A 23,051-nucleotide genomic window follows, 5' to 3' on the forward strand; every position below is an offset into this window, starting at 1 on the left:
CCTGCCTCATTTTCTCACCTCTCTACCCTAAAATGCAGACCCTCTCCCCTTGTCCTACCCTCCCACAGCCCCAGGTCTAGGGGGCTGGTCCTTAGGACTAGGCCAGTAACAGGTCCAATAACACACAGATGGGGCAGGTCTCTCACCCCCAGATGTGGCTCTTCGTAGGAGGAAGAGGAAGTGCTTGAGGGCAGGCACAGCCCTGAGGCTGCCCAACCAGACAGGCTGCAGCAGAGGGAAGGGAAGAGCCCGTCGTGGCTGAAGGACCGTTGGCGGGGGGAGGGGGCAGGGACTCGGAAGAGAACCGGGTTTTGCCCCTGCAGATACGGACTTCCTGGACCTAAACAGCCCTGAGCTCTCGTCACAGAGGAACAGACGCACACGCAGGTGTGCATAAAAGGGAAACCTGGTGTGGGTCCCACACAGCCAGCATCACAGGCAACCGTACTTCCCCACGGTGCAAGAAGTCTCCCCCACCCCACACCATCCCAGACACGTATGCACACACACCACGGAGTCACAACCGGACACACAGGCAACTTACAGTGACACCTGGAGCCCACACACGGCAGCGGTATCAGGGTGTGTTACCCTCACGCAGGACCACAGTGTGCCAGCACTGACACACGCAGCTGCAGCATGACAAGCGCGCTACAGTCACAAAGTCCCAGACATCACACACACACACTTGCATGTGCGTGATGCATACATGCAGCTGCAGAGGGTCACAGAAACCATAGAAAGTCCCGGATAAATTACATGCACACATACAGCCACGAGAAAGTCTCAAAGAGGTGAAAGCAACAGCCGCAGAGGAACAACGTCAGTAAATTTAAGTCACAGGCTCAGCTCGACTCTCCTGATGTTCACCAACTGGTGGGGAAGACAAAGGGAAGGCCTGCTCTAACGTGGCAAGAGATGGAAGTGCCAGCTATGTCACCGCCAGAGAACCCAGACACTCACAAAGCCATGAAGGACCCAGGAGGTCATGGCCACATCTTAATAGCACAGTGGCCAGGTATTGAAATAACGTGTGGGATGTGCTTTCTCAACTGCAACAGGGGAACAATGCCAGGTCTCACTGCTCCAGAGGGTCAAGGGTACACCCCAGGTCTCAGGAAAGAGGGTCCCAGGCCCACTAAAAGCCACAAGGGATTTCTTCCTCTTGCTCTTCACACACATAAAGCCCCAGAGTGTCTCAGCTGGACACACAAAGCCTAGGCACACGCAAAACTGTCACATATGAATACACTCTGGAACCTTCACACAAAGATGGAATTAGAGGTAAGTTACAGGCACAACCCCCCAACCCCAGGGGAAGCCAGCCACACATGCCAGGCCCCAGACACACAATGTCACATCTGGACACACACAGGTAACTTACATTTGTACAAAGAGCTAATGCATTCAGAGATGAATTACAGGCACACAGACAGAAAGTGACAGCTGGAAGCACCGTCCCAGACACGTACGCACACACACCACAGAGTCCCAACTGGACACACAGGCAACTTACAGTGACACCTGGAGCCACAGATGAAATGAGAGGAGAATTTCACAGACACACACACTCAACCAGGGAGGAGCACAGCTGTCTGCACACGAGGAGACCCAGACACACGTACACACACTCCAAAGTCACAACCAGATATGCACAGGTCCGACGGGATGTGATAATACTTCACACCCACACGACCACGGAAGGTCACAGGCACACACACAGAGCCCCCCGACACACACTAGAGTCACTATCAGACATCCTCAGGGAACTTACAGTAACACATGGAGCCACAGATGGAGTTTGACGTAAATTACACACACAGTCAAAGAGGATGCACAGTAGGGATACAGGCACGCGCACACACATTTCCAAGACACCTACGATTCATACTGGAAAACATACCGGGCCCAGGTAGTAGGAGGTCAATTCTGGGCCCGCAATCCCAGAGAATTTCAGGCACGAGGCCCCCACCATCGACAGTCCGAGGCTCACGGAGCCCCGCGACAGACAAGGGCGGTGGGAGGGGGCCCAGACCGGGAGGGGCTGCTCACGGGCCCGCCCGGGGGCTCGGTGGCCTGTGAGGGGGCCAGCGGGGGCTAGAGTCCGCCCAGCCTCCACCCCAGGCCCAAAGCCCGGGGTCGGCCTTGAGCTCACCCCTCACCTCCCGCGCCGCGGCCAGTTAGGCCGGGGCCCTCCCCGCAGGCCACGCTCCCCGCGGGATGAGCCCGGGACCCCCACCAAAGCCCCGCCACCCCGGCGCGTCGCGCCCCGTCGGTGACGAGCCAGCCCTGGAGCCTCCCCGCCTTCAGCGCCCTGCCCCCAGGGCGGCCCCGGCCCCCTCCCCGCCCCCACCCGGTCGCCCGCCACCCCCCACCTCGCCGACCCCGCGAGCCCCAACCCCCAGCCTCGCCTCCGACCGCGCTACCCGCAAGCCGAGCGCGCGGTGCCGCCGGCCGGCCGGCCGGCCCGGTCCTCCCGCCCGCCCGCCCGCCGCGCCCCGGTCCTTACTCAAACATGGATGCGGCGCGGCGGGCGCGCCCGGCCGCAGGGCACGGCCGGCCGAGCGGGGATGGGCTGAGCTGGGCGTCCCCGCGGGGCACCTGCCTCGCCTTCCGCGGCCGCCGCCCCCACCCGACCGCGCAGCCCGCCGCCCGCCGCCCGCGGCCCGCACAAAGGCCGGAGCCCCGGAGCAGCGGGAGCCGCCGCAGCGTCAGCTCACCCCTCCCTCCCCCGCCCCCGCCCCGTCGCGTCACCGCGCCGCCCCCGCCTGCGCGGGAAGGGGGGCGGTGCGGCCCAGAGGGAGGGCCCTCGGACCCGGGCGGGGGAGGGGCGGGGGGAGGGGCGCGGGCCGGCACCCGGCGGCGGGGGCTGGCCTAGGCCCGGGAGGCCCGGCGGGCGCCGCCAGGCCCGGAGCGGGAGGCCCGCGGCCAGAGTTGGAGATGCTGGGACGCGGAGGGGAGGGGGGTGCACCGGGGGAGGGAGGGCGACGCGGGGAACCGAGAGGAGCAGCTGGGACGCCGGAGATACCGAAACAGGAGAGAGGAAGAGAAAAGATAGAGACTGAGAATCGGAGGAGGCAGAGAAACGAACAGAGGAGAGAGAAGGATAGAAAGAGGAACAGTTGATTCAAAGGAAACCCCGCCATGGCAGTGCCTTGGCACCGGCTGCGACCCTCTCCTCTGGTACCCGGAAAGGGTCTTCGGCTCCAATTCTGCCCCCGGCCGGGAGCTGCCGGCCGCCCGGGGCGGAACCTGAGAGGTGGGACGAAGTTTCTGGGAAGCGGAGGGGTGGGGGCTGCGAGCACCGAGGAACGGCCTCTGGCGGGAACGGGGTGGGGCCCGTAGGCCGCCTCCCTCTTCCCATCCGTTTCCGCACCCCCCCCCCCCCGCCCCCCAGTGTTGGCCCAGGAGGTCCTCGACATCTGGGGACCCCTCTCCATCCCAGTCCCCGTCAGCAGACCAAGTTAGAATCCAGCCTGCCTGGCTCTTAGCTGTGTCGTGACCTTGGGCAAGTCACCCCAGTCCTGGAGATCCCACGAACTGTGTGGTAAGGGGCTTTCCCACGGGGCAGCGCTGGGGTGGGGGACAGCAGCCCTTTCACAGATGGGGAAGCCCCTCCTCAAAGACGGGAAGTGGCTTGGCCCAGGTCACGCAGCGGGTAGGCTGCAGAGTTGGCCACAGCCCTGCTGTGACGCGGTAACCTGCGTCCATCCCTGTGGGGCTGTCTGTTGGTGTCCCGGGCTCCTTGCAGGAAGACACGGAAACGTGAGTCCCACCTCACAGCTCCTGGCCGGAGGCACCTCAGCACTCCCCACCCTTCCCTATGACATTCTGTTCCTAGTCTTGAAAAAATTCCATTCCCATCTCTCTCCGCACCTTTGCAGCATCTCCCCGCACCCCCCCCCCCCCCAAAAGCCACTCCACTTCTCCATTTTGGTGGATGGCCGGCCCAAAACTTCCATCTTCCCTGACCCCTCTGTCTCCCTCACACCTACATGCAATCTCTCAGCAATCCCTGTCCACTCCACCCACAGAATCTCTCCAGAATCTAAGGACCTGGTGGCCCTTGTCACCATTCTGACTTCACCTCCGCCTCCTCCTTTTTTTGCATTCCCTCCCACCACCCATTTTTCCTCTAGCTCACCAGACACTTCCCCCACCCCCCACCCCTTCCCCCGGCCTTTGCACTTGCTGTTTCCTCTGCGTTCTTCTCTCGGATCTTAGGCGCTCCTTCCACCATCCTCCTCTGTTTCATTGCTGTCATTCTCTATACAGGTGATCCTTGAACAACATGGGTTTGAATTATGTGAATCCATTTACACATGGATATTTTTACAGTATAGTACTGCACCTGTATTTTGTCTGCTTTATGATTTTCTTAGAACATTTTCTTTCCCCTAGCTTACTTTATTGTAAGAATACAGTATATAATACAGGTAACGTACAAAATACGTGTTAATTTATTGTTATGTTATAGGGAAGGCTTCTGGCCAACAGGAGGTTATTAGTGGCTAAATTTTTGAGGAGTCAAAAGTTACACTTGGATTTTTGACTGAATGGTGGGCCAGTGCCTCCTAACCCCCCCATCGTTCAAAGGTCAACTGTACTTCTCTTTACCTGTTTCTTCTTTTGAAATACTTTTAAATTTTTGATTAGGGAATATTTATTTCAAACTGGAAAAAAAATAAAGCAATCATCCCCACCATCCATAGACGATAGATGTGGATATTTTGCCATTTTCATTTCAGATCTTATTTTCTTTTTTAAAAGAAATAAACTGTTACAGGCACAGCCAAAGGCTCAGTTGCCCATCCCTCCGTTCTCTGGTCTTACCCCCAAGGTACCCACCTCCCTGAAGCTGTGTTCCTCCTGTGCCCTTTCTCATCCTTTTTTTGACATCAGGATGCATCTATCAACAATATAGCCTATTGTTCAGTGTCTTTTGAAAGATACACACGATTAGTCTCCTACTGTATCATTTTGCAACTTGTTTTCTCCATCATCGTTGTTTCTGAGTTTTCTCCACACTGATACACAGAGCTCTATTTCATAAACCTTAACTCTTATCTAGCATCCATTGTTAGAAGAAACCACAGTGGATATTTCTACTCAGAGCCAATATAGTTCTTTCTTCTTTTCCCCTTGCAGCCTTGAACTTTCAGTTCCTGTCTCCCTGTGCCAGAGGCAACGTTTATTCACAGAAGTTTTAAGTTTCTTTTTTCTTTTTTTCCCATGAGCTACAGCAAGACATACCTTTTACACTGGTCTCCAGTACAAGAAGTACCTGTAATATGTATATAATATATATATAAATATATGTAATGTCACAAAAGTTGCAGGAAACCCCACTTATTCACTATGCCTCATACATTGTATTTTAAATTCTACCCTATTTCTGCTTGGAAAAAGTTCTGTTCGCAACACACTACCTTGGTTTCACGGCCCTTAAATGGTCATGATCCACAGTTTGAAAAACACCAGAGGGGCACCTGGGTGGCTTAGTTGGTTAAGCTTCCGACTCCTGATTTTGGCTCAGGTCACGATCTCAGTTTGTGAGTTCGAGCCCCATGTCCGGCTCCACACCGTCAGCAGGAAGCCTGCTTGGGATTCTGTGTCTCCTTCTCTTTCTGCCTCTCTCTCTCTCTCTGTCTCTCAAAAAGAAATAAACATTTTTAAAAATTAAAAAAAAAAAAAAAGGAAGGAGAAACACTGGGTGTGTCGAAAGGGGTGTCCCCTTAATAGGCGGTGCTCTGCTGAGAGCAGAGAGCTCAGAATCAGTTGTCTCAACACATAGTCCCAGTTGCCTGGTTTTATTTGTGTACCTATTTCACAACTTCAGTCCAACTGACCTTCAGCTCCTGCACCTGGACAGTGTCAGCCACCCTCGAGCACGAGTCCCTAGAGAGAGAGCACCTCTCTTTTGTCCCAACACCGGGGTCTGACCTGTCCTGGGGTAGACTCTCCAGGTCTGGGATCCTCGGCAGCCGTAGGCGCTGGGGGGTCGGGGTGCAAGGGGGTGACTCTCCATCACTGGATGGTGTTATGTGAATGGAAGGCACCTCCGGGAGCCTCCAGGTCTCAGGGGATGGGCCCTCTGCCCTGCCATCTCGTGGCTGCTGGTTCTGCCACTTGGCTGCAGGCACTGATGAGTCTGAGTCCTGGACACCACCCTCCACCGATGGGGGCCAAGGCAGCTGGGGCAGGAGCTCAGCCATGGGAAGGGCTCCACCTGCCGGCTCTGGAGCCTTGGATAACTGCACAGTCTCTGGGGGAGAAAAAAGGAAGGTGAAGGGAAGGGCCCCTGTTGAAGCCTTGCCTCTCACCACCCCGCACTGCTCCACAGCCGAACTGAGGTTCAGAGCACAGTGTAGGGGTCAGAGAGGTCTGAGTGGGAATCCCACCTCTGTCAGTGTCCTCTCTTCCTGACCCCAAGCCTCAGTTTCCCCTTCTGGAAACTGGAGATCCTGATGCCCACCTCCTATGGTGGCTGGGTTGCATCAGAGAGCTCTGACATGTGGGGTGCCCAGCCCAGGGCCTGGCACACAGTAAGTGCTCAGTGAACTTCTGTTTGTGCTCCTGAGTTGGGGGTTATTTTGTCTGAACATTCACCAAGGCCAAGCCCTGGGTTTTCTATACACCAGTCACCCTAGCTCCTTTCCACACACACCAGGCCAGGAAGGAGCCGGGCCTGAGGGGGCCCCAGAGGCCTCCGGGCCTAGGTAACGGCTGATCAAGCTGAGGAGACAGAATCCAGGATTTCCCTTCCCTGTTTGCTCAGCAATTGCCCCTCCCAAAACAAACAAAGGGAGGGTGGCCGGCTGTGGCCTCCTCAGCTGGGAGGAAGCCAGGCCAGTTCTTGCACCGCAGCTGTGACATTACAGGCCACCTGGGTCTGCGGAGATCAAATCAGTGTCTGTCCACATGGCAGAACACAGCAAGGGCTGCTTGGTGTCCAGCTGCCCAGGGAGTAGGGAAGGGAGACCTGTGGGACCCAGAGAGGGTGGCCCCTGGCTTGGGGAAGAGACCCTGACCCTTACAGGCCAGGCCCGGACCCCAGGGTCCTTCCCAGGCACCCCAATACCCTTACCTTCTGGTTTCCTCCTCCTTCTGTCCCCACGGGGTTCGGACTTCCAGGATAAAGACAGGAGACCAGGCCCTTCCCTCCCCCCAGGAGTCCTGGCTGTACCGAAGAGTCACAACCTTGCGGCCAGAATAGCATGTCCAGCTGGAGTCGTGTTCCCCTCTGACCAGCTGTTCCTGGGAGAAGGGACAGAGTGGGGGTGGGGGCGCCCGTACAGAGGAGGGTGAAGTTAGCCGCCTTGTCTTGCCCTTGTGACTGCCCCACTGAGGAAGGGGCTGTCTTCCCTAGGCCTCTGCTGGTCCTTCTCTCCACAGTGTGGCTCCTGCCTGTCCCCCATTATTCCCCCAGAACTGCTCCTCCAAGCCCAGGGGTCACCCCTGGGTGACCAAATCTGGGACACTTTCCAGTCCTCATCTTCCCGCCCTGCTTTTAGAAGCCACAACCTGGGACCGCCCTCTTCCTTCTGGGAGCTTCTCTTTGCCTCTGAGATGCCGCAGTTTCTGGCTCTCCTCCTACCTCACTGACAGCACCCCCTCACACTTTTGTGCACACCCTCTCCGCTACCCTATCTGGAGAAGCTAGTATTCCCCACGGCTCAGGTCTAGGCGCTTTTCTCTTGCTTTTCCATTATTATTGCATAATAATTGACACATACTAACGAGTGTCTGCATCATAGACGTGAGTTATAAATTATAACAGTAAATGGGCCCTTTAGCCCCCCCCCCCCAATTCGAGAACCAGCACATCACTGGTGATTGCCTTAGGCTCCTCCCCCAGCCCACCCAGCTTCCCTTCCAGAATTCTCCATCACCCCTCCTGGACAGTCATCAACCCTTCACATTTTTAATAGTTTAAAATTATTTTTTTTTTTATTTTCGTTTTATTTATTTATTTATTTTGAGTAGCCTTCATGCCCAGCTCAGAGCTCAGTGTGGGGCTTGAACTCATGACCCTCATGATCAAGACCTGAACTGAGATCAAGAGTCAGACGCTTAATTGACTGAGCCACCCAGGCACCCCTTTAATAGTTTTTTTTTAATAGTTTTTTTTTAGTCACATTGCTATACAACCCTAAACAATATATTTTTTTAGTTTTTCTTGCGTCTGAGCTCTTGAACCATACCTTGTGTCATCTGTGACTTGCTTTCCTCGCTCAACGTGAGTTCTAAGATTCAGCCATAGGGGTAGCCCCACTTATTCTGTTTTTGCTACTATGCTACCTTCCATTGTCAGAATATACCACACTTTCTTTATCTTACCTGCTCATGGACGGCAGGTTGTTTCTGGTTTTCTGCTCTGATGAATGATGCCGTCCTGACATTCTCCGCATGTGTTCCTTGCGTAACTCCCTGGTAAACCAGCATCCCAGTGATCGTCCGGCCACCCGCGTGCCTCCCCTGTGCGTGCTCGTGTCTGAGTGCTCAGGGTGTTTCTGTGGATCTTCTATCCCGCCTTTATTACTTAATTTTTTACTTTATTTTATTACTTTACTTATTATTTTAAGACACTGACTTTATTACTTTAGTGTTAAAGTAAGTCTTGATGTCTGGTGAGCAAATCTTCCTATCTTGCTCCTCTTCTCCCAGAGTCAGCTTGTCAAGTTCCAAGGGGGAAAAATCAGTAAGAATTCCATGGTTATGCTATAACCAACAATTGATATCTTTACTGACTTCTCCAAAATGTCCACATGGGGTCACTCTCCTAGTACTTAGGTCACTCTCTGGGCGTTTAGGAATTTTTCTTAATTGTGGCAAAATGCACATAAAAGTCCCCATCTTAACTTTTTTTTAAAGTAGGCTCCAAGCCCGACGCAGGGTAAAAGATCATGACCCAGACACTCCACTGACTGAGCCACCCAGGCACCCCCCATCTTAACCATTTCTAAGTGTAGAGTTCCATAGTGACAACAATACTCAACATTACGCAGCCATAATCACCATGTGTTTAGGTACTTTTGAAAAATAATTGTTCTTTTAAAGTTCTTCCATACCTTTTTTTCCCCAGTTTTATTGAGAAATAGTTGACATGCCTCACTGTATGGCTTAGGAGGTACATACAGCATGATGGTTTGACACATATATTGTGAAACGATCACAGTAGAGTTCAGCTAACATCCATCTTCTCATATAAATACAATAAAAAGAAAAGCAGGAAGAAAAGAAAAAAGAAAAATAATTTTCTCCTGGTGGTGGGAACGCTTAGGATCTACTCTCTTGAGAACCTTCCTGTCTGTCACACAGTGGCGTTGACTATGGTTGTCATGTTGTACATTGCATCTCTAGGAGGTCAGTACCTAATAACTGGGATTTTGTGCCTTTTGACCCTTTCCTCCAATTCTCCTTCCTCCCACTTTCGTATCTTTTGTTAGATTTTTTTCCTTTGGTATTTCATGTTTACAGAAGTTCTTTTGTGACAGATAATACACACACAAAAGGGCATAAAATATAAATGTATGGCTTAATATATAATTATGAAGGAAGAACACATGACCCACTACCCAGGCCAAGAAAAAATATGCCAGCATCCCCAGAAGCCACAAATGCCTTCCCAGCCAAACCCCTCTCCCTCCACCCAGTCATCCATCCATCCATCCGTCCATCATCCATCTGTCCACCCATCCACCCACCCATTGAGCCATCCGCCCATCCATCCATCCATCCATCCATCCGTCCATCATCCATCTGTCCACCCATCCACCCACCCATTGAGCCATCCGCCCATCCATCCATCCATCCATCCGTCCATCATCCATCTGTCCACCCATCCACCCACCCATTGAGCCATCCGCCCATCCATCCATCCATCCATCCGTCCATCATCCATCTGTCCACCCATCCACCCACCCATTGAGCCATCCGCCCATCCATCCATCCATCCATCCGTCCATCATCCATCTGTCCACCCATCCACCCACCCATTGAGCCATCCGCCCATCCATCCATCCATCCATCCATCCATCCATCCATCTCTGGGTATTTCAGAGCTTCCTTGGTCTATTTGTCTATCCCTGTGCAAAACCCACACTATCTTAATTATACACACATTGACTTCTTTGAAAATTCCTTCCTTTGCTTTTCTTTAGTTTTACCACTTAAGCACATATTCCCCAAAACCCTAGTTTAGTTTCTGAACTTTGTACAAATAGAATAACACCCTTTGAATTCTTTGGTATTTGGCTTTTGTTATTTAACATTATGCTTCTAAATTATTCACCTTATTGTGAATAGCTGTAATGTGTTCATTTTTAATATTGTATAGTATTGATATAGTATCAATGAAATAAGTTGTGGATAAATACCATTACTTGCCAATTATACTGATGGACAGTTGAGGGCTTCCCAGTTTGGGCTATTAAAAATAGTGCTGCTGTGAACATTCTTTTACATGTCTCGTTGCATTCCTCTTTGTCAGGCATCAGGTATCTATCCATCCATCCATCCACCCATTTATCCTTCCATTTATCCATCCACCCATTCATCTACTCACCTGTCCGTCCATCCGTTCATCCATCCATCTTCTCATCCATTCATCCAGCCATCTCTGGGTGTTTCAGAGCTTCCTTGGTCTATTTGTCTATCCTTGTGCAAAACTCACACTTTCTTAATTATATATGCCTAATTATCCTAATTATATGTATAGTTTTATAATTAGTCTCGATATCCTCCCACCTTGCTCTTCTTTAAGAGTCTCTTGGCTTTTCATGTTCGATGCTTACCTCAGCTGTGCATGATCCTTGCCTATCAGTTCACGTATAGGAGTGGGGCCCTGTGTGAGGCTCAGCCTGTAGTGTGAAACTGAAAGCGCAGTGGAAGATTGAAATAAGAAAATGTTTTGCTGAAACACATCAAGAGTCCTATGGAAAACTTGTTGGAGATGTGCCTACAGAACCCCTAGATGGACAGGTTCAGTCGGCAGCTGGACAAATAAAGATCAGCGCTGGTCTGGGCGTTCCCCAGCGTGTTGGCGGAGGTCACTCACCCCAAGAAATCTAGCTATCAAATGTCCCTCACCTCACCTGGCACATCTCTTTCCAGAACCCACCCTTCTCTCCCTGCACAGGATTATTGTCTTCAAGAAACATCAAGGTTGGCATAAGATTCTTTCTTAGGGGTTGAGGTTACAGGGGGGAATTGGGCTTGTGGTCAGTGTTGTTTTTACCTTTCCTGACCTCTGCCTTTGCAGACAGATTTCTCAGTCAAGTTCATGGCTGGTGGAGAGAAGGAAACTCATTAGAACCTAATGTCCTTGGAAACATGGGAAGGGCTGGTATGTGGAAATGAAATCTCAAACAGAGCAAGGCTACAGAAGAACACCCCATGTGCTCTCCATCCTAGAAGCTCTGTGGCCGAAAACCGCCTGCTTCTTGTCCATTATTTCTGCCTTCCCCTCATCCAGGGGAGCACCGCCCACGGGAGTCTCTTCCCAACTGGAATGAGGAGTCTGGGCTGAGGAGTCCAGACTCTGTGCTGTTTCTGTAGTATTTTTCCACATGGAGATTTGGTGTACAGATAAAATCTATGCTCACTGTTCCATTTTCTACCCCTACGTGGGTGCTCCAGAGAGTGTGGGCTTATGTATCTCTGACGAATAATAAGCAATAATGTGATGTTTGCACTCCCCAGATACTTCAAGATTTCCTGACTGTATCTATCTGTTTCCAGTGAACTGTGACTTCTGGTTTCCTCTCTGACTGTGCCCACATGGGCCTGGTAAAATTTGACTCCTTACCAAATCTCTCCCACACTCTCTGTATACGTAAGGTTTCTTCCCTAGTGTGTCTGATTTTAGCAAATTCCTTCCCACACTCTCCACCCTGGAAAGTCCCAAATTCTCTGATGTCCTCCCTTTCAATGCCTTGTTTGCATCCTGAGACTTCTCCCTTTGGGCCAGACTGAGTTCCATTTCTACAACACAGATGTGCACCAGGTGGTGACCCGCCACTGTGGGGTGGGGGTGGGGGGGGGCAAGTTGGACAGTTCCCTGCCCGCCGCCCTCTGCCTTGACCTCCCAGTCAGTGCTGTTGGGGCCTCTGTTTCTCATGAACTTCTGCTTTGTCTTTCCAGCATCTTGGATGGAAGTGTCGTGCTGCTCCCCTCAGGCAAAGACACCCAGGCCAAGACCATTTCCTGCCCTGAAACTTGGGGCTCTCTGAGGAGAAAGCTTGGTGTACCTCGAGTTGTCCGAGGATGGGCACCTTGACAAGACTAGGGACGAGTGATGAAGGTGGATTTTTGCCATCCAGAAACTCCCAAGGGTTTCTTCCTTCTCCCAGCTTCCTTCCCAGCACCTAGTTTTCCATTTTGCCTTCTGATTTTGTATATTTTACTCCCACCCAAAAAAACCAAAAGGAAGGGCCCAAAACACGGTCTAAGAAAAAGTGGCCTGTTCTCCTTCTCAAAGCCTGAAAAATCACATTTTTCTGACCATTTGGATTCATTTCCGCAAGGACTTGTTGGGACCAAATACAACATTTCCTGTAGAAAATACCTGCTTCGGGAGGGATCTGTTATGCCCGGTGGCCCTTCCATCTCTGTCTCACCTGGACTGGGAACTCTTCAAGGAAACGTCCAGATTGGGGGCTTCCTTTCAGCAGGGATGATGGGAAGTCTTTTGATAAACTGCAATGATTTCCAGGCTGCCCCCCACCCGCTGATGTACACACTGTTGGCTGCTCTCCTGGAAAATGGGGATTAAGCTACGGACAGAGACACAATCCCTGTGGTCAGTGAGTTTCCAGCCTTCCTCTGGGAAGTGTGGGAAATGCTGATGCCCACCTCAAGGGGTTCTGAGAGATTCTGATGAGATAATACAAGTAAAATGCTTAGGTTGGGCTCGAGCACACAGCGAATGCCCGATCAGTGTTTTAGTTGCTATTATATGTCCGGGGGTGGGGGGCGGTGTTTGAAAGAGCATCTGTGGCTCAGGATTTCGACAACCACACTACCAAGATGCTGGAAAGCAGGTGCTGGGGGGAAATAGGGCGAGGAGGAATGCAAGAATTCTAGAATGCTGGTCATGTCCCCAGGTTGGTTTGGCTTAGCTCAGGGTGTTTTTCCACATCACTTATTAGGCAAACTTTTAAAACGAGAAACTGACATTCCCTTGCAGAGGCCGAGGGAGGAACTAGAAAGATTTCATTCCGCTCCACAGTCAGGCCTGTGAGGCGGAGAGCCCTCCAAATATGGCAGCTTTGGTATGGTTCATTTTTTTTTTTTTCTGTTTTATGTATTGGAATTATGTATAATATGTAAATATAAAATTATGTATAAAACCTTTTTTGGTTTTATTTAAAAATGTTTTTTAGGGGCACCTGGGTAGCTCAGTCAGTAGAGTGTCTGACTCTTCATTTTGACTCAGGTCATGACCCCAGGGTCACGGGATCGAGCCCCCACTTGGGGCTCCGTGCTGAGCATGGAGCCTGCTTAAGGGTCAGTCTCTCTCTCTCTCTTTCCCCCTCTGGCCCTCTCCCCCACTCACATGTTCTGTCTCTCTCTCTCTTTCTCTCTCTAACAAAAAAGATAATAAATAAAGATTTAAAAATAAAAATATTTTTTTTAAAAGTTAGGTATAGCTAATTTAAATTTTTTTAATGTTTATTTATTTTTGAGAGAGAGAGAGACCGCAAGCAGGGGAGGGGCAGAGAGAGAGAGGGAGACACAGAATGTGAAGCAGGCTCCAGGCTCTGAGCTGTCAGCACAGAGTCAGATGCGGGGCTCAAATCCACGAACTGTGAGATCATGACCTGAGCCAAAGTTGGATGCTTAACCAACTGAGCCACCCAGGTGCCCCAAGTCTAGCTAATTAAATGGGAAACAACTCGCTTTGCCCCCGGAAGCCTGCGGAAAGGAAGGATAGGAAGAGGGAACTGGCTGCACGAGGGAGGCCCAGGCCACTGTGGGGATGGCTCTCAGAGTGGCCCCGCTGAGACCGAGGAGGTTCGCAGATCCACTCCACAAGCCTGTCAGGGCCACTCTCAGCTCTTTCGAACACTGAGCAAAACACTACCTGTTCTCAGAAATGGGAGAAAAAAATCGGTCTGACTTGGGAAAGTCTGCACGCAAAACATTTCCAAAAATTTCAGTTGGAATGTTGCACACATTAGAAGCAAGTTTAAATAGGTGTCAATAAAGCTGAATTTTAAACGACACCTGTATGCGTTTCCTGGAGCCACCAGAACAACTTCCCATGAACTTGGGGGCTTCTAACCACAGAAACTCATGGTCTCCGAGTTCTGAAGTTTGGAAGCCTGAAGTCGAGGGGTTCCGGAGGCTCCAGGGCAGGATCCCTCCTTGCCTCTCCCGGTGGCCTTGCGTTGTTCAAGGGGAATAAAGGTACTGATAAGAAACTTCGAAACAGTAAGCATGCATCTAAAATAAGAGAATGTCTACCATCTAAATTAGTAGAAGGAAGAAAACGGAAAAGAAAAACCTTCGATCCAAAACGTGAAAGAAGCATGGGAAAAGTGGAATAAAGAGAAAGTGCACGCGATATTATGGCTGAAATCTAACAAGCATATCAATTATGATAATACAAGTTAAAAGACTACTCCTGTCAAAGCACAAACATTGCCAGATGAGACCAAGAAAAACACGTAGTTACATGCTCTTTACAAGACAAATAACTGACAAATGAGGATAAAGAAAGGTTGGAAGTAAAGGGATAGACAAAGATTTGAATTTTTTGGAATATGTTTTTTTTTTTGCAGTATCAGGAAAATACTAACTGGAGGAAAGGTAGTGTAGCTGTAATATCAGACAACAAAGATGTATAGAAAAAAACACTCCTAAAATTTTTCTTTTTTTTTAACGTTTATTTTTGGGACAGAGAGAGACAGAGCATGAACGGGGGAGGGGCAGAGAGAGAGGGAGACACAGAATCGGAAGCAGGCTCCAGGCTCCGAGCCATCAGCCCAGAGCCTGACACGGGGCTCGAGCTCACGGACTGTGAGATCGTGACCTGAGCTGAAGTCGGATGTTTAACCGACTGAGCCACCCAGGCGCCCCGAAAAAAACACTTTTAAAGGTAAAGACAGCTACAACCTAACAGTATAAAAGTTCGACTCACCAGGAAAATATAACAGTTCTAAGCTTGGGTGCACTAACAAATTGTATTCAGTAAGGAAAGAATAAACATTTTTAAAACTTGAAGTATTTTTGACACACATTAAATCAGTTTCGGGTGTACAACATAGTGATTCGACAAGAATATACATTCTTTTTTTTAATGTCTATTTATTTTTTGAGAAAGAGACAGAGCATGAGCAGGGGAGGGGGCAGAGAGAGAGGGAGACACAGAATCCCAAGCAGGCTCCAGGCTCCGAGCTATCAGCACAGAGCCCGACGTAGGGGCTTGAACTCACGAACCGCGAGGTCATGACCTGAGCCAAAGTCGGATGCATAACCGACTGAGCCACCCAGGCGCCCCTAGGATATACATTCTTTATTTTTTTTTCAATATATGAAATTTATTGTCAAATTGGTTTCCATAGGATATACATTCTTTTTTTTTTTTTAATTTTTTTTTTAACGTTTATTTATTTCTGAGACAGAGAGAGAGACAGAGCATGAGCAGGGGAGGGGCAGAGAGAGAGGGAGACACAGAATCTGAAATAGGCTCCAGGCTCTGAGCTGTCTGCACAGAGCCCGACGCGGGGCTCAAACTCACGGACCGCAAGATCATGACCTGAGCTGAAGTCAGACGCTTAACCAACTGAGCCACCCAGGTGCCCCGGATATACATTCTTTAAAGCACACATGGAATATTTACAAAATTTCATCACAGTCTGACATAAAAAAAAAAAAGTGCCAATGCACTGTTAAAGTTTTTAATGGCAAACAAATTCATTCTCTGATCAAAATAAAATTGTCAGAAATTAATAACTAAAATATTACTAGGAAACTCACCTGTTTGGAAATTAAAGACACTTCTCAATAATTCACAAGTCAAATAAGAAACCACAAGAGAGGGGCGCCTGGGTGGCTTGGTCGGTTGAGCGTCCGACTTCGGCTCAGGTCATGATCTCACAGTCTGTGAGTTCGAGCCCCGCGTCGGGCTCTGTGCTGACAGCTTACAGCCTGGAGCCTGCTTCGGTTTCTGTGTCTCCCTCTCCCCCCCCCCCCCCCCCCCGCCGCTCATGCTCTCTGTCTCTCAAAATAAATAAACATTAAAAAAAAAGAAAAAGATAAAATGACAAAACTTTGGAAAGACAGATTAGGGAGAAAACAAAGTGAGAAGGAGCAAACATCCCAAATTAAAAATGAGTAAAAGGGACAAAGATACTGATATTAGATATTAAAGGGATTAGATACCGATACAGATATTAAAATGACAGGGTATATTATGATGAACTTTTTGTCAATATATTTGAAAACTTAGATGCAATGGACCAATTCCCGGGAAAAAAACTATAATTCACCAAAATGGATTCGAGAAGAAATACAAAATATAAATGGTCCTATAACAAGTAAATGAAATAACTTCAGTTACTGCTTAAAAAATTCTGCTCCCTGAACTCCCCCATTAGACCACATACACGCAAAAACACAGAGCCAATGGCTTTTAATGGGGGTTCTGCCCAACATACAAGAAAAAAGTCATTCCAATCTTAGACAAACTATTTTCCAGAAAGAAAAGGGAAGAGAGATCTTCCAACTCATAAGGCTAGCATTACCTTGATATCGACATATGCCATCTCATTATGAGAAAGGAAAATTATACTCATAAGCATAGATGCAAAAAAATCCCAAACAAAATTCTAGCAGACTGAATCCTACAGTTGGGTTCATGCCAGGAATGTAAGGATGATTTGACAAAGAAAATCAATAAATGTAATTTAACATATTAAGAGATCAAAAGATGCAAAAAAAAATATTCCAAAAAATTCAACATCGATTCATAATTGAAAACCCCTAGCAAGCTGGGGACGCCTGGGTGGCTCAGTCGGTTAAGCGTCCGGTTCTCGCTTTCGGCTCAGGTCATGATCTCACGGTTTCGTGAGTTCTAGCCCCATATCGGGTTCTGTGCTCATGGTGCTGAGACTGCTTGGGATTCTCTCTCTCTCTCTCTCTCTCTCTTTCTCTGCCCCTCCCGTACTCACACTGTCTCGGTCTCTCTCAAAATAAATAAACTTAAAAAAAAAAAAACTCCTAGCAAGCTTGAAATAGAAAAGCACTTCCTTTAACTGATAAATGGCATATACAGTAAAAGTGTTAAACCCAAAGAAAAGCTCCTAGAAAGGAGAATACAAGACAAAATGGATAGTAAGAGAAAAGATAAGAAAATTAGAGGATAAATCCAGAAATTCAAAAAAAAAAAAAAAGCAGAAAACACAATAGTGAAGAAAGTATTAAAGAAATATTACAAGAAAAAAATCCCACAACAGAAAATTGGAAGGGGCCTACAGAGTATGGAGCACAATTGTTAAAATACAATAATGATACTTCAGAACATCAGTTCTAAAAGTTTCCAGAAAGAAAAAAAAAAATCACAGTTAAAGCATGATAGGGGGAAGGACCTCTAACTATCAATCAACGGGAAACAGGATTAGAAATTCTCAGACACATAATGTCTCAAAAAATTGCCTCCCAAGCTCTTTTTCTCAAGAAGCTTCTAGAAGATATTTCCACCAAAAACAAAGAAGTGAACCAGGAGGGAGAAAATGGGGGAATCAACCTGGCAAGATGGCAAAGGAAAGTCCCAGGGAGAGAATTCTGCACTCTGTTAAAGAGCATCCATCTCCAGACTGGAGCAGAACAGTGATGTTGGAGGTTAAATTATTCTAAGTCGGGGGAGGAGAAGGCAATGTTAACTCCAGTTGTAAAGAAAAACCAAAACCTTGACTGGAGACGCTGTGCTGTGAATCCCAGCACACTACATAGCTCAGCTCTGACTAACATTTTACTAACCATAATCATAGAATCACTGAATGTTGATTTCATAAAAATCATCAAAGAACAACCTTGGGAGGATGGACAGAAGGGAAGGAAAGAGGTGTGTGGGAAAGGATGTGTGTAATAGGTAAATATGTGTATAAGAGCTAATTTATCGTCATCCAGTAAAAAGTCCGTGGGTAATATATACAATGAAAAAATCAAGACTGTGTATACACTTGCTATTTGTAAACATGAAGATTGTCAAAATCTTCGGCATTTGTAAACATGAAGATTGTCGAAATATTCCGGCGAAAAGGGAGTGGTTGATTCTGCAGAGTGGAATCAAGGGTGAGAAGGCATGGAGTGGAGGAGACAAAGGCACGTTGAATCATTTTACCTTTCCTACTATGTGTGCGTATAACTGATCAGCATGAGAATTTAAGAAGCCTGCCTTTGTTAGGCCCAAGAACTTTACTTCTAAGAATCCAAGTGATAGAACTACTAATAATGAACATAATAAACATCGTTATGCATTTTTCAACTTCCCCAGTCGGAACACTCTGTCTTTTCATCCACGCACTCACGGAAGCTTCCTCCCTGTGATCTGTGAACGGAGACACAAAGCTTTTCTCTCCTGCTGGGATGCCCTTCCCCGTGTGCTCCCACCAGCTGCCCCCACGCTTCCCTTGGCTCCCGTCGCCGGTCCTGGGTGTGGCCGGTGCCAGCCTCTTCACCTGCCATCGCTTACCTCTCATGAGGCCCAGAGCAAGAGTCAACAGAAGGCCTCCTGCACCGTGGATGCTGGACCCTGAGTCTCAGTGCCAGGGGCCGAGTGGGGCTGAGCCGGAGCCATGCCTCGGGGCTGCAGCACCGCCCTGGACAGGCCCTGCAGCCCCTTGGAGGACTCAAGGAAGAAAGTGGGAGATGGTGGGAGGGAAGCAGTGGGAGAAGGGCGAGTGTAGCTGGTGTGTGTGGCGGGGGGGAAGCCCGGGGTGGGGCCTCGGGGCAAAAACACGGGGTGAAGGCAGAGCACACCGTTCCCCATCCCTCCTCAAACATCAGGGGGTGGAGAGGGTGCCTGGAGCCCCGGGGAAGGAGAAGGGTTTCTACCCAAGAGGAGTAAGGCACTTGACAGAGGAGAGCTGGAGGGCCCTCATGGTAGGAGTCAACATCTGGAGGTTCGCTGAACTCTTCAAAGAACTTCATAGCATTTCGCTTGAGCAGGAAATCCATCCAGACTTAAACTTCCTTTTTCTGCACCATAGAGAAGAACAGGAAAAGGGCGTAGGATGCAGAGCGTCGGCCATGATTGGAGAGGATGAACCCAGCTCGCTCCCCGCGGTGTCTACACTGCACCATCCTTCACGGCTCTGGGGTCCGAGGTTGGCCCGCGCGCCACAGCACTTGCACGCCCCCGACTGGGTTGGTTTTCTCCATCGGCTTCCTCTCTCCCTCCCATTTCACTTGGCAAATCCCTCCACTTCATCCGTGATTCATTCATTCCACAAATATTTTGCGAAAGTGCTGGGGATACAACAGGAAATCAGTCCTTTGCATTCAAGAAAGCGATCATGAAATCGTTGTCGTTGTTGTTAGTCTGTGTTGAGACTTCGCTGCCCCCCCCCCCCCCCGCCCCGGGAAATCTTCTATCGAGCATGAGAAATCGTAGGAGTCAGTGGACATTTTTAATAGGAGATTGAGAATTCTAGAATGAAAAAACAAACCCTCCGTTGGGGGGAGGGGAACGGAGAAGGAAGAACAATGATAAAATACCCAGAAATGCCCCCAAACGGTGAGGAAAGGACAGTCAGAAGTCGGATATTGCCACATCCCGGAAATAGCACTTAGCAAATGAGGAAATTTCGTAAGGCGATTTCTTGTCCTAGTTCGGCCTGTCTCATCCTGCGAACTTCAGCATACCCATTCACCCCTCGGTCACCCCGTTTCCCACATCTGCACCGTTAACCCGGTCTAAGCTAACTGGGTGGGTGTAGGTAGAGTACAGTGAAAATGAGGCGCTGTGCATAAAAGTGCACCGGGACTGGGAAACGCCATATAAATGGTGAGGAGAGAGGTTTTTAAAAGTCCCTCCTAACACTGCTGAGCTCCTCCGCCCTCCAGGTACCGTCTTTCTTGAAGTCAGCTCCCCGGGTCCACCATCAGCGGAGGGGGGGGGGGGCGGGGAGGGCCAAGGCGGGGGTGGGGGGGGGGGGTGGCTGCTCAGGTCAAGGTAGGGCTGTGGATGGTGCTTGGTGGAGCAAACATTTCCTGTTCTCAAGGTGGCCGCCAGGAGGCAGCATCATGATCAGAGGGCACCCGTCAAGAAGTGTTCTCACCAAGCACCAGGCAGAGGAACTAGAGTTCCGTCGGAGGAATTGGTGTTTGAACCGGGTTTCAGACGCACTTTGAGTATGAGAGAACACTTCCTCAGCGTTTCACACTTCCACATTTGTCCCGACTTGGTCTTGCATCCCAGGAGACCCCTGACCATGGGGCTTTGCGTCCTTCTCCTGTGTCTACACCCAAGGTGGTGAACCCCGGTTCTGGCCCAGCTCGGTTCCTACACCAGGTGCTTAAAGCCAGGAATGAGCCAGACTTGCAGAGAATCTCATCCTCGGAAGCGCGTTACAATTTTCAGGGCGCCCTTTAACAATCTGGCCTCAGGGCGGTTAAAATCAGAATCTGTGGGGGGAAGGGAGCCCTTGCCCCAGGAGTTTTCAAAGCTCCCGAGGTGATTCTAACCATGCAGCCGAGGGTGAGAACTCCTGAGCTGCAGTGCCCATCCAGCTTTCATGTGCACACAAATTGCCTGGGGGTCTTGACAAAACCTAGATTTTGACTCAACAGCTCTGGGTTTGGGGCCCGAGATTCCACTTTTCTAACAAGTTCCTGGGCGTTGCTGCCGGTAAGTGGGCCAAGACCGGAGCTGGAACCCAGGCGACAGGGATTAAGGTTCTTGCGCCCTCTGGTGGTCAAAAATCTCCCTAGCGTCACCCAGCGGAGAATGATGCGAGACGCCTTCTCCAATAGATTCAATTTCTAGAATGTTTGCAGATTCTTCCCCAGAGACTGGCCACTGGCATCTTCATGTCAGAGCTGCGATAACCTGAATGCAAACCTGCCTGGACTCCTCACCTACGAAACCGTGAAGTAATAAATGGGTATCGTTCAAGCTGCTGAATTTGTGGTACTGTGTTACGCTGCAACCGAAAACTAACACAGGGAGTTTTACAGGCTTTATGATAAAAGGCCAAGTGAAACTCTCAAGCCCACGGGCTTGGCTCAGTGGCCCTGCACGATTGTCTCTGATGGATCTGTTCCCAACCTCCCACTCAATGGGAGAAGAGGCAGAAAGGATTGTATTTCTTATTTATCAGCATTACGCCTGCTGTCTTATTTCCCATGACCACACACCTCCTTTCACCCTGTGAGGTCTGTTGTCACTGACACTCGTGAAAGCTCAAGGACGGGGTGGCGGCTGGTCTGCTCTCGATGGCGGATTGTATTTTCCAAAGATGAATCCCATCCTATGTGCCCTTCTCACAATAGGACCTTCTTACAGTGGAGACACTCCTCCGTCAAGATGTGGGTTCTATTAAAAAGGGGGGAGGGGCTCCTGGGTGGTTCAGTGGGTTAGCTTTGGACTGGATGTCAGCTCAGGTCTTGATCTGAGGGTCACGAGTTCAAGCCCCATGTTGCGCTCCACGCTGGACGTGAAGCTTACTTAAAAAAAAAAAAAAAAAAAAAAAAAGATGTGGGATCTGCATTCCGTCCCCTTGAGCCCAGCAGACGCAAGACCATGGTGGGGGTGACAGTAGGTGTCTTTCAAGGCTAAGTCGTAAAAGGCAGTACACGCTGCCTCAGTTTCTCTCAGGACACTCATCCTTGGAGCCCAGGCCCCATGCTGCGAGGACACCCTAGCAGCCACATAGAAGGGCCACCTGTAGGTGTCCTGGCCAGAGCCCCCCATCCACTGCAGCGTCAACTGCAGACATGTGAGTGAGAGAGCCTTGAGAAGATTCCAGGTCCGCCTTCAGGCCGCCCCAGCTGATGCTGAGTACAACAGACCCGAGCTGCAGGCACCGAGCCCTGTCCAGATTGCAGATCTGTGAGCAATATAAACGTTGTTTAAAGCTACTAAACTTTGGCTTATTTTTGTGGGGCAAGAGGTAACTGGAACCCTCTCAGACTCTCCCAGGGACAAGACTCTGAATTTGGCCAGGTGTGGGGGGTGGCGGTGAGGAAACTCTGGTTTCAATTAATTACAGGTGAGTTACCTATTTTTCATTATTTACTATTTTTACAAGGCCATCTCCTTAGAAATTCAGTGCTTATAAACTGTTAGGAAATCAGCCCCTCGCGTGTGTTAGAAAGCCTGGCATTTTGTGTAACGTTTCTTCTTTGCCATTTAATTCACTTAAAAGTTTGTCTCCTTAAATACTTCTCAAGAGTATTTTTCTGCAGATTCTTCCCCACCTGCCGGAGGCCAACTTCTAAGGGGGCCTGCGGTGCCCCTCCCCCATCTGTCATTGGTGCCCTTGTGTAACTCCCTTCCTTGAGTGTGGGGCCTGACCTTGTGACTTGCTTCTAATGGATAGAATATGGTAAAGGTAATGGGCTGTCTTTCCCATGACTAGATGACAGACGTTGTGACTTCTGTCTTGCTAGCCAACTCCCTCAATTGCCTTCTTGGCTCATACGCTTTGACATCACAGCTTCCACGTTGGGGAAAAGCACCCGATGGCGGCCTCTGGCCAACAGCCAGTGAGGAACGGAGGCCCCCGGTCCAAGAGCTCGTGAGAAAGGAATGAACTAGAAAGCGGCTTCTTCCTGGCTGAGCCAGGCGATGAGACACCAGCCCTGGCCGGCATCTCGATGGCAGCAACAGGAGAGACCCCGAGGAGGGGACCCCAGCTACACTGTGCCCGGACTCCTGACCCACAGAAACTGGGGGATAATAAATGTGTGTTGTTCTAAGCCACTAAGTCTTGGGATAATTTGTTACGCGGCGACAGATAACGAACGTACCACCCCTCCTCTGGCTGCCCGAGCGTCACTTCTTTATCAGAATCCCCAATCACTCTCAGGCTAACAACATG

General features: G+C 49.7%; 1 protein-coding gene and 2 long non-coding RNA genes across 6 annotated transcripts in view; 1 reads left to right on the forward strand and 2 right to left on the reverse strand.

The window, feature by feature from the left end:
- GRAMD1A (GRAM domain containing 1A) overlaps positions 1–6,230 on the reverse strand; it is a 24,484-nt gene extending 18,254 nt beyond the window's left edge. The window contains exon 1 of one of the 4 annotated variants that reach the window (XM_060651996.3): positions 5,944–6,230. In XM_060651996.3, the coding sequence (XP_060507979.1) occupies positions 5,944–6,215 (272 nt within the window). In that variant the 5' untranslated portion in view covers positions 6,216–6,230. Of the gene's footprint in view, positions 1–1,903; positions 2,266–2,509; positions 2,661–3,187; positions 3,364–5,943 lie in introns of those variants that run through there. The other 3 variants (XM_060651995.3, XM_060651993.3, XM_060651994.3) reach the window with 3 other exon arrangements.
- On the forward strand, positions 3,171–15,931 carry LOC145713207 (uncharacterized). Its single transcript, XR_014136194.1, has 3 exons — positions 3,171–3,259; positions 3,398–3,547; positions 12,145–15,931. It is a non-coding gene; the product is annotated as an uncharacterized LOC145713207 (long non-coding RNA).
- Positions 4,198–5,840, reverse strand: LOC144614559 (uncharacterized). The gene is made up of 3 exons (XR_013552384.2): positions 5,430–5,840; positions 5,254–5,284; positions 4,198–4,281 (listed from the first exon to the last, which is right to left on the reverse strand). It is a non-coding gene; the product is annotated as an uncharacterized LOC144614559 (long non-coding RNA).
- Positions 15,932–23,051: the final 7,120 nt, after the last annotated feature.

Source organism: Panthera onca, chromosome E2 (assembly GCF_046562875.1).
Source record: "Panthera onca isolate mPanOnc1 chromosome E2, mPanOnc1 haplotype 2, whole genome shotgun sequence".
Lineage (NCBI taxonomy): Eukaryota > Metazoa > Chordata > Mammalia > Carnivora > Felidae > Panthera > Panthera onca.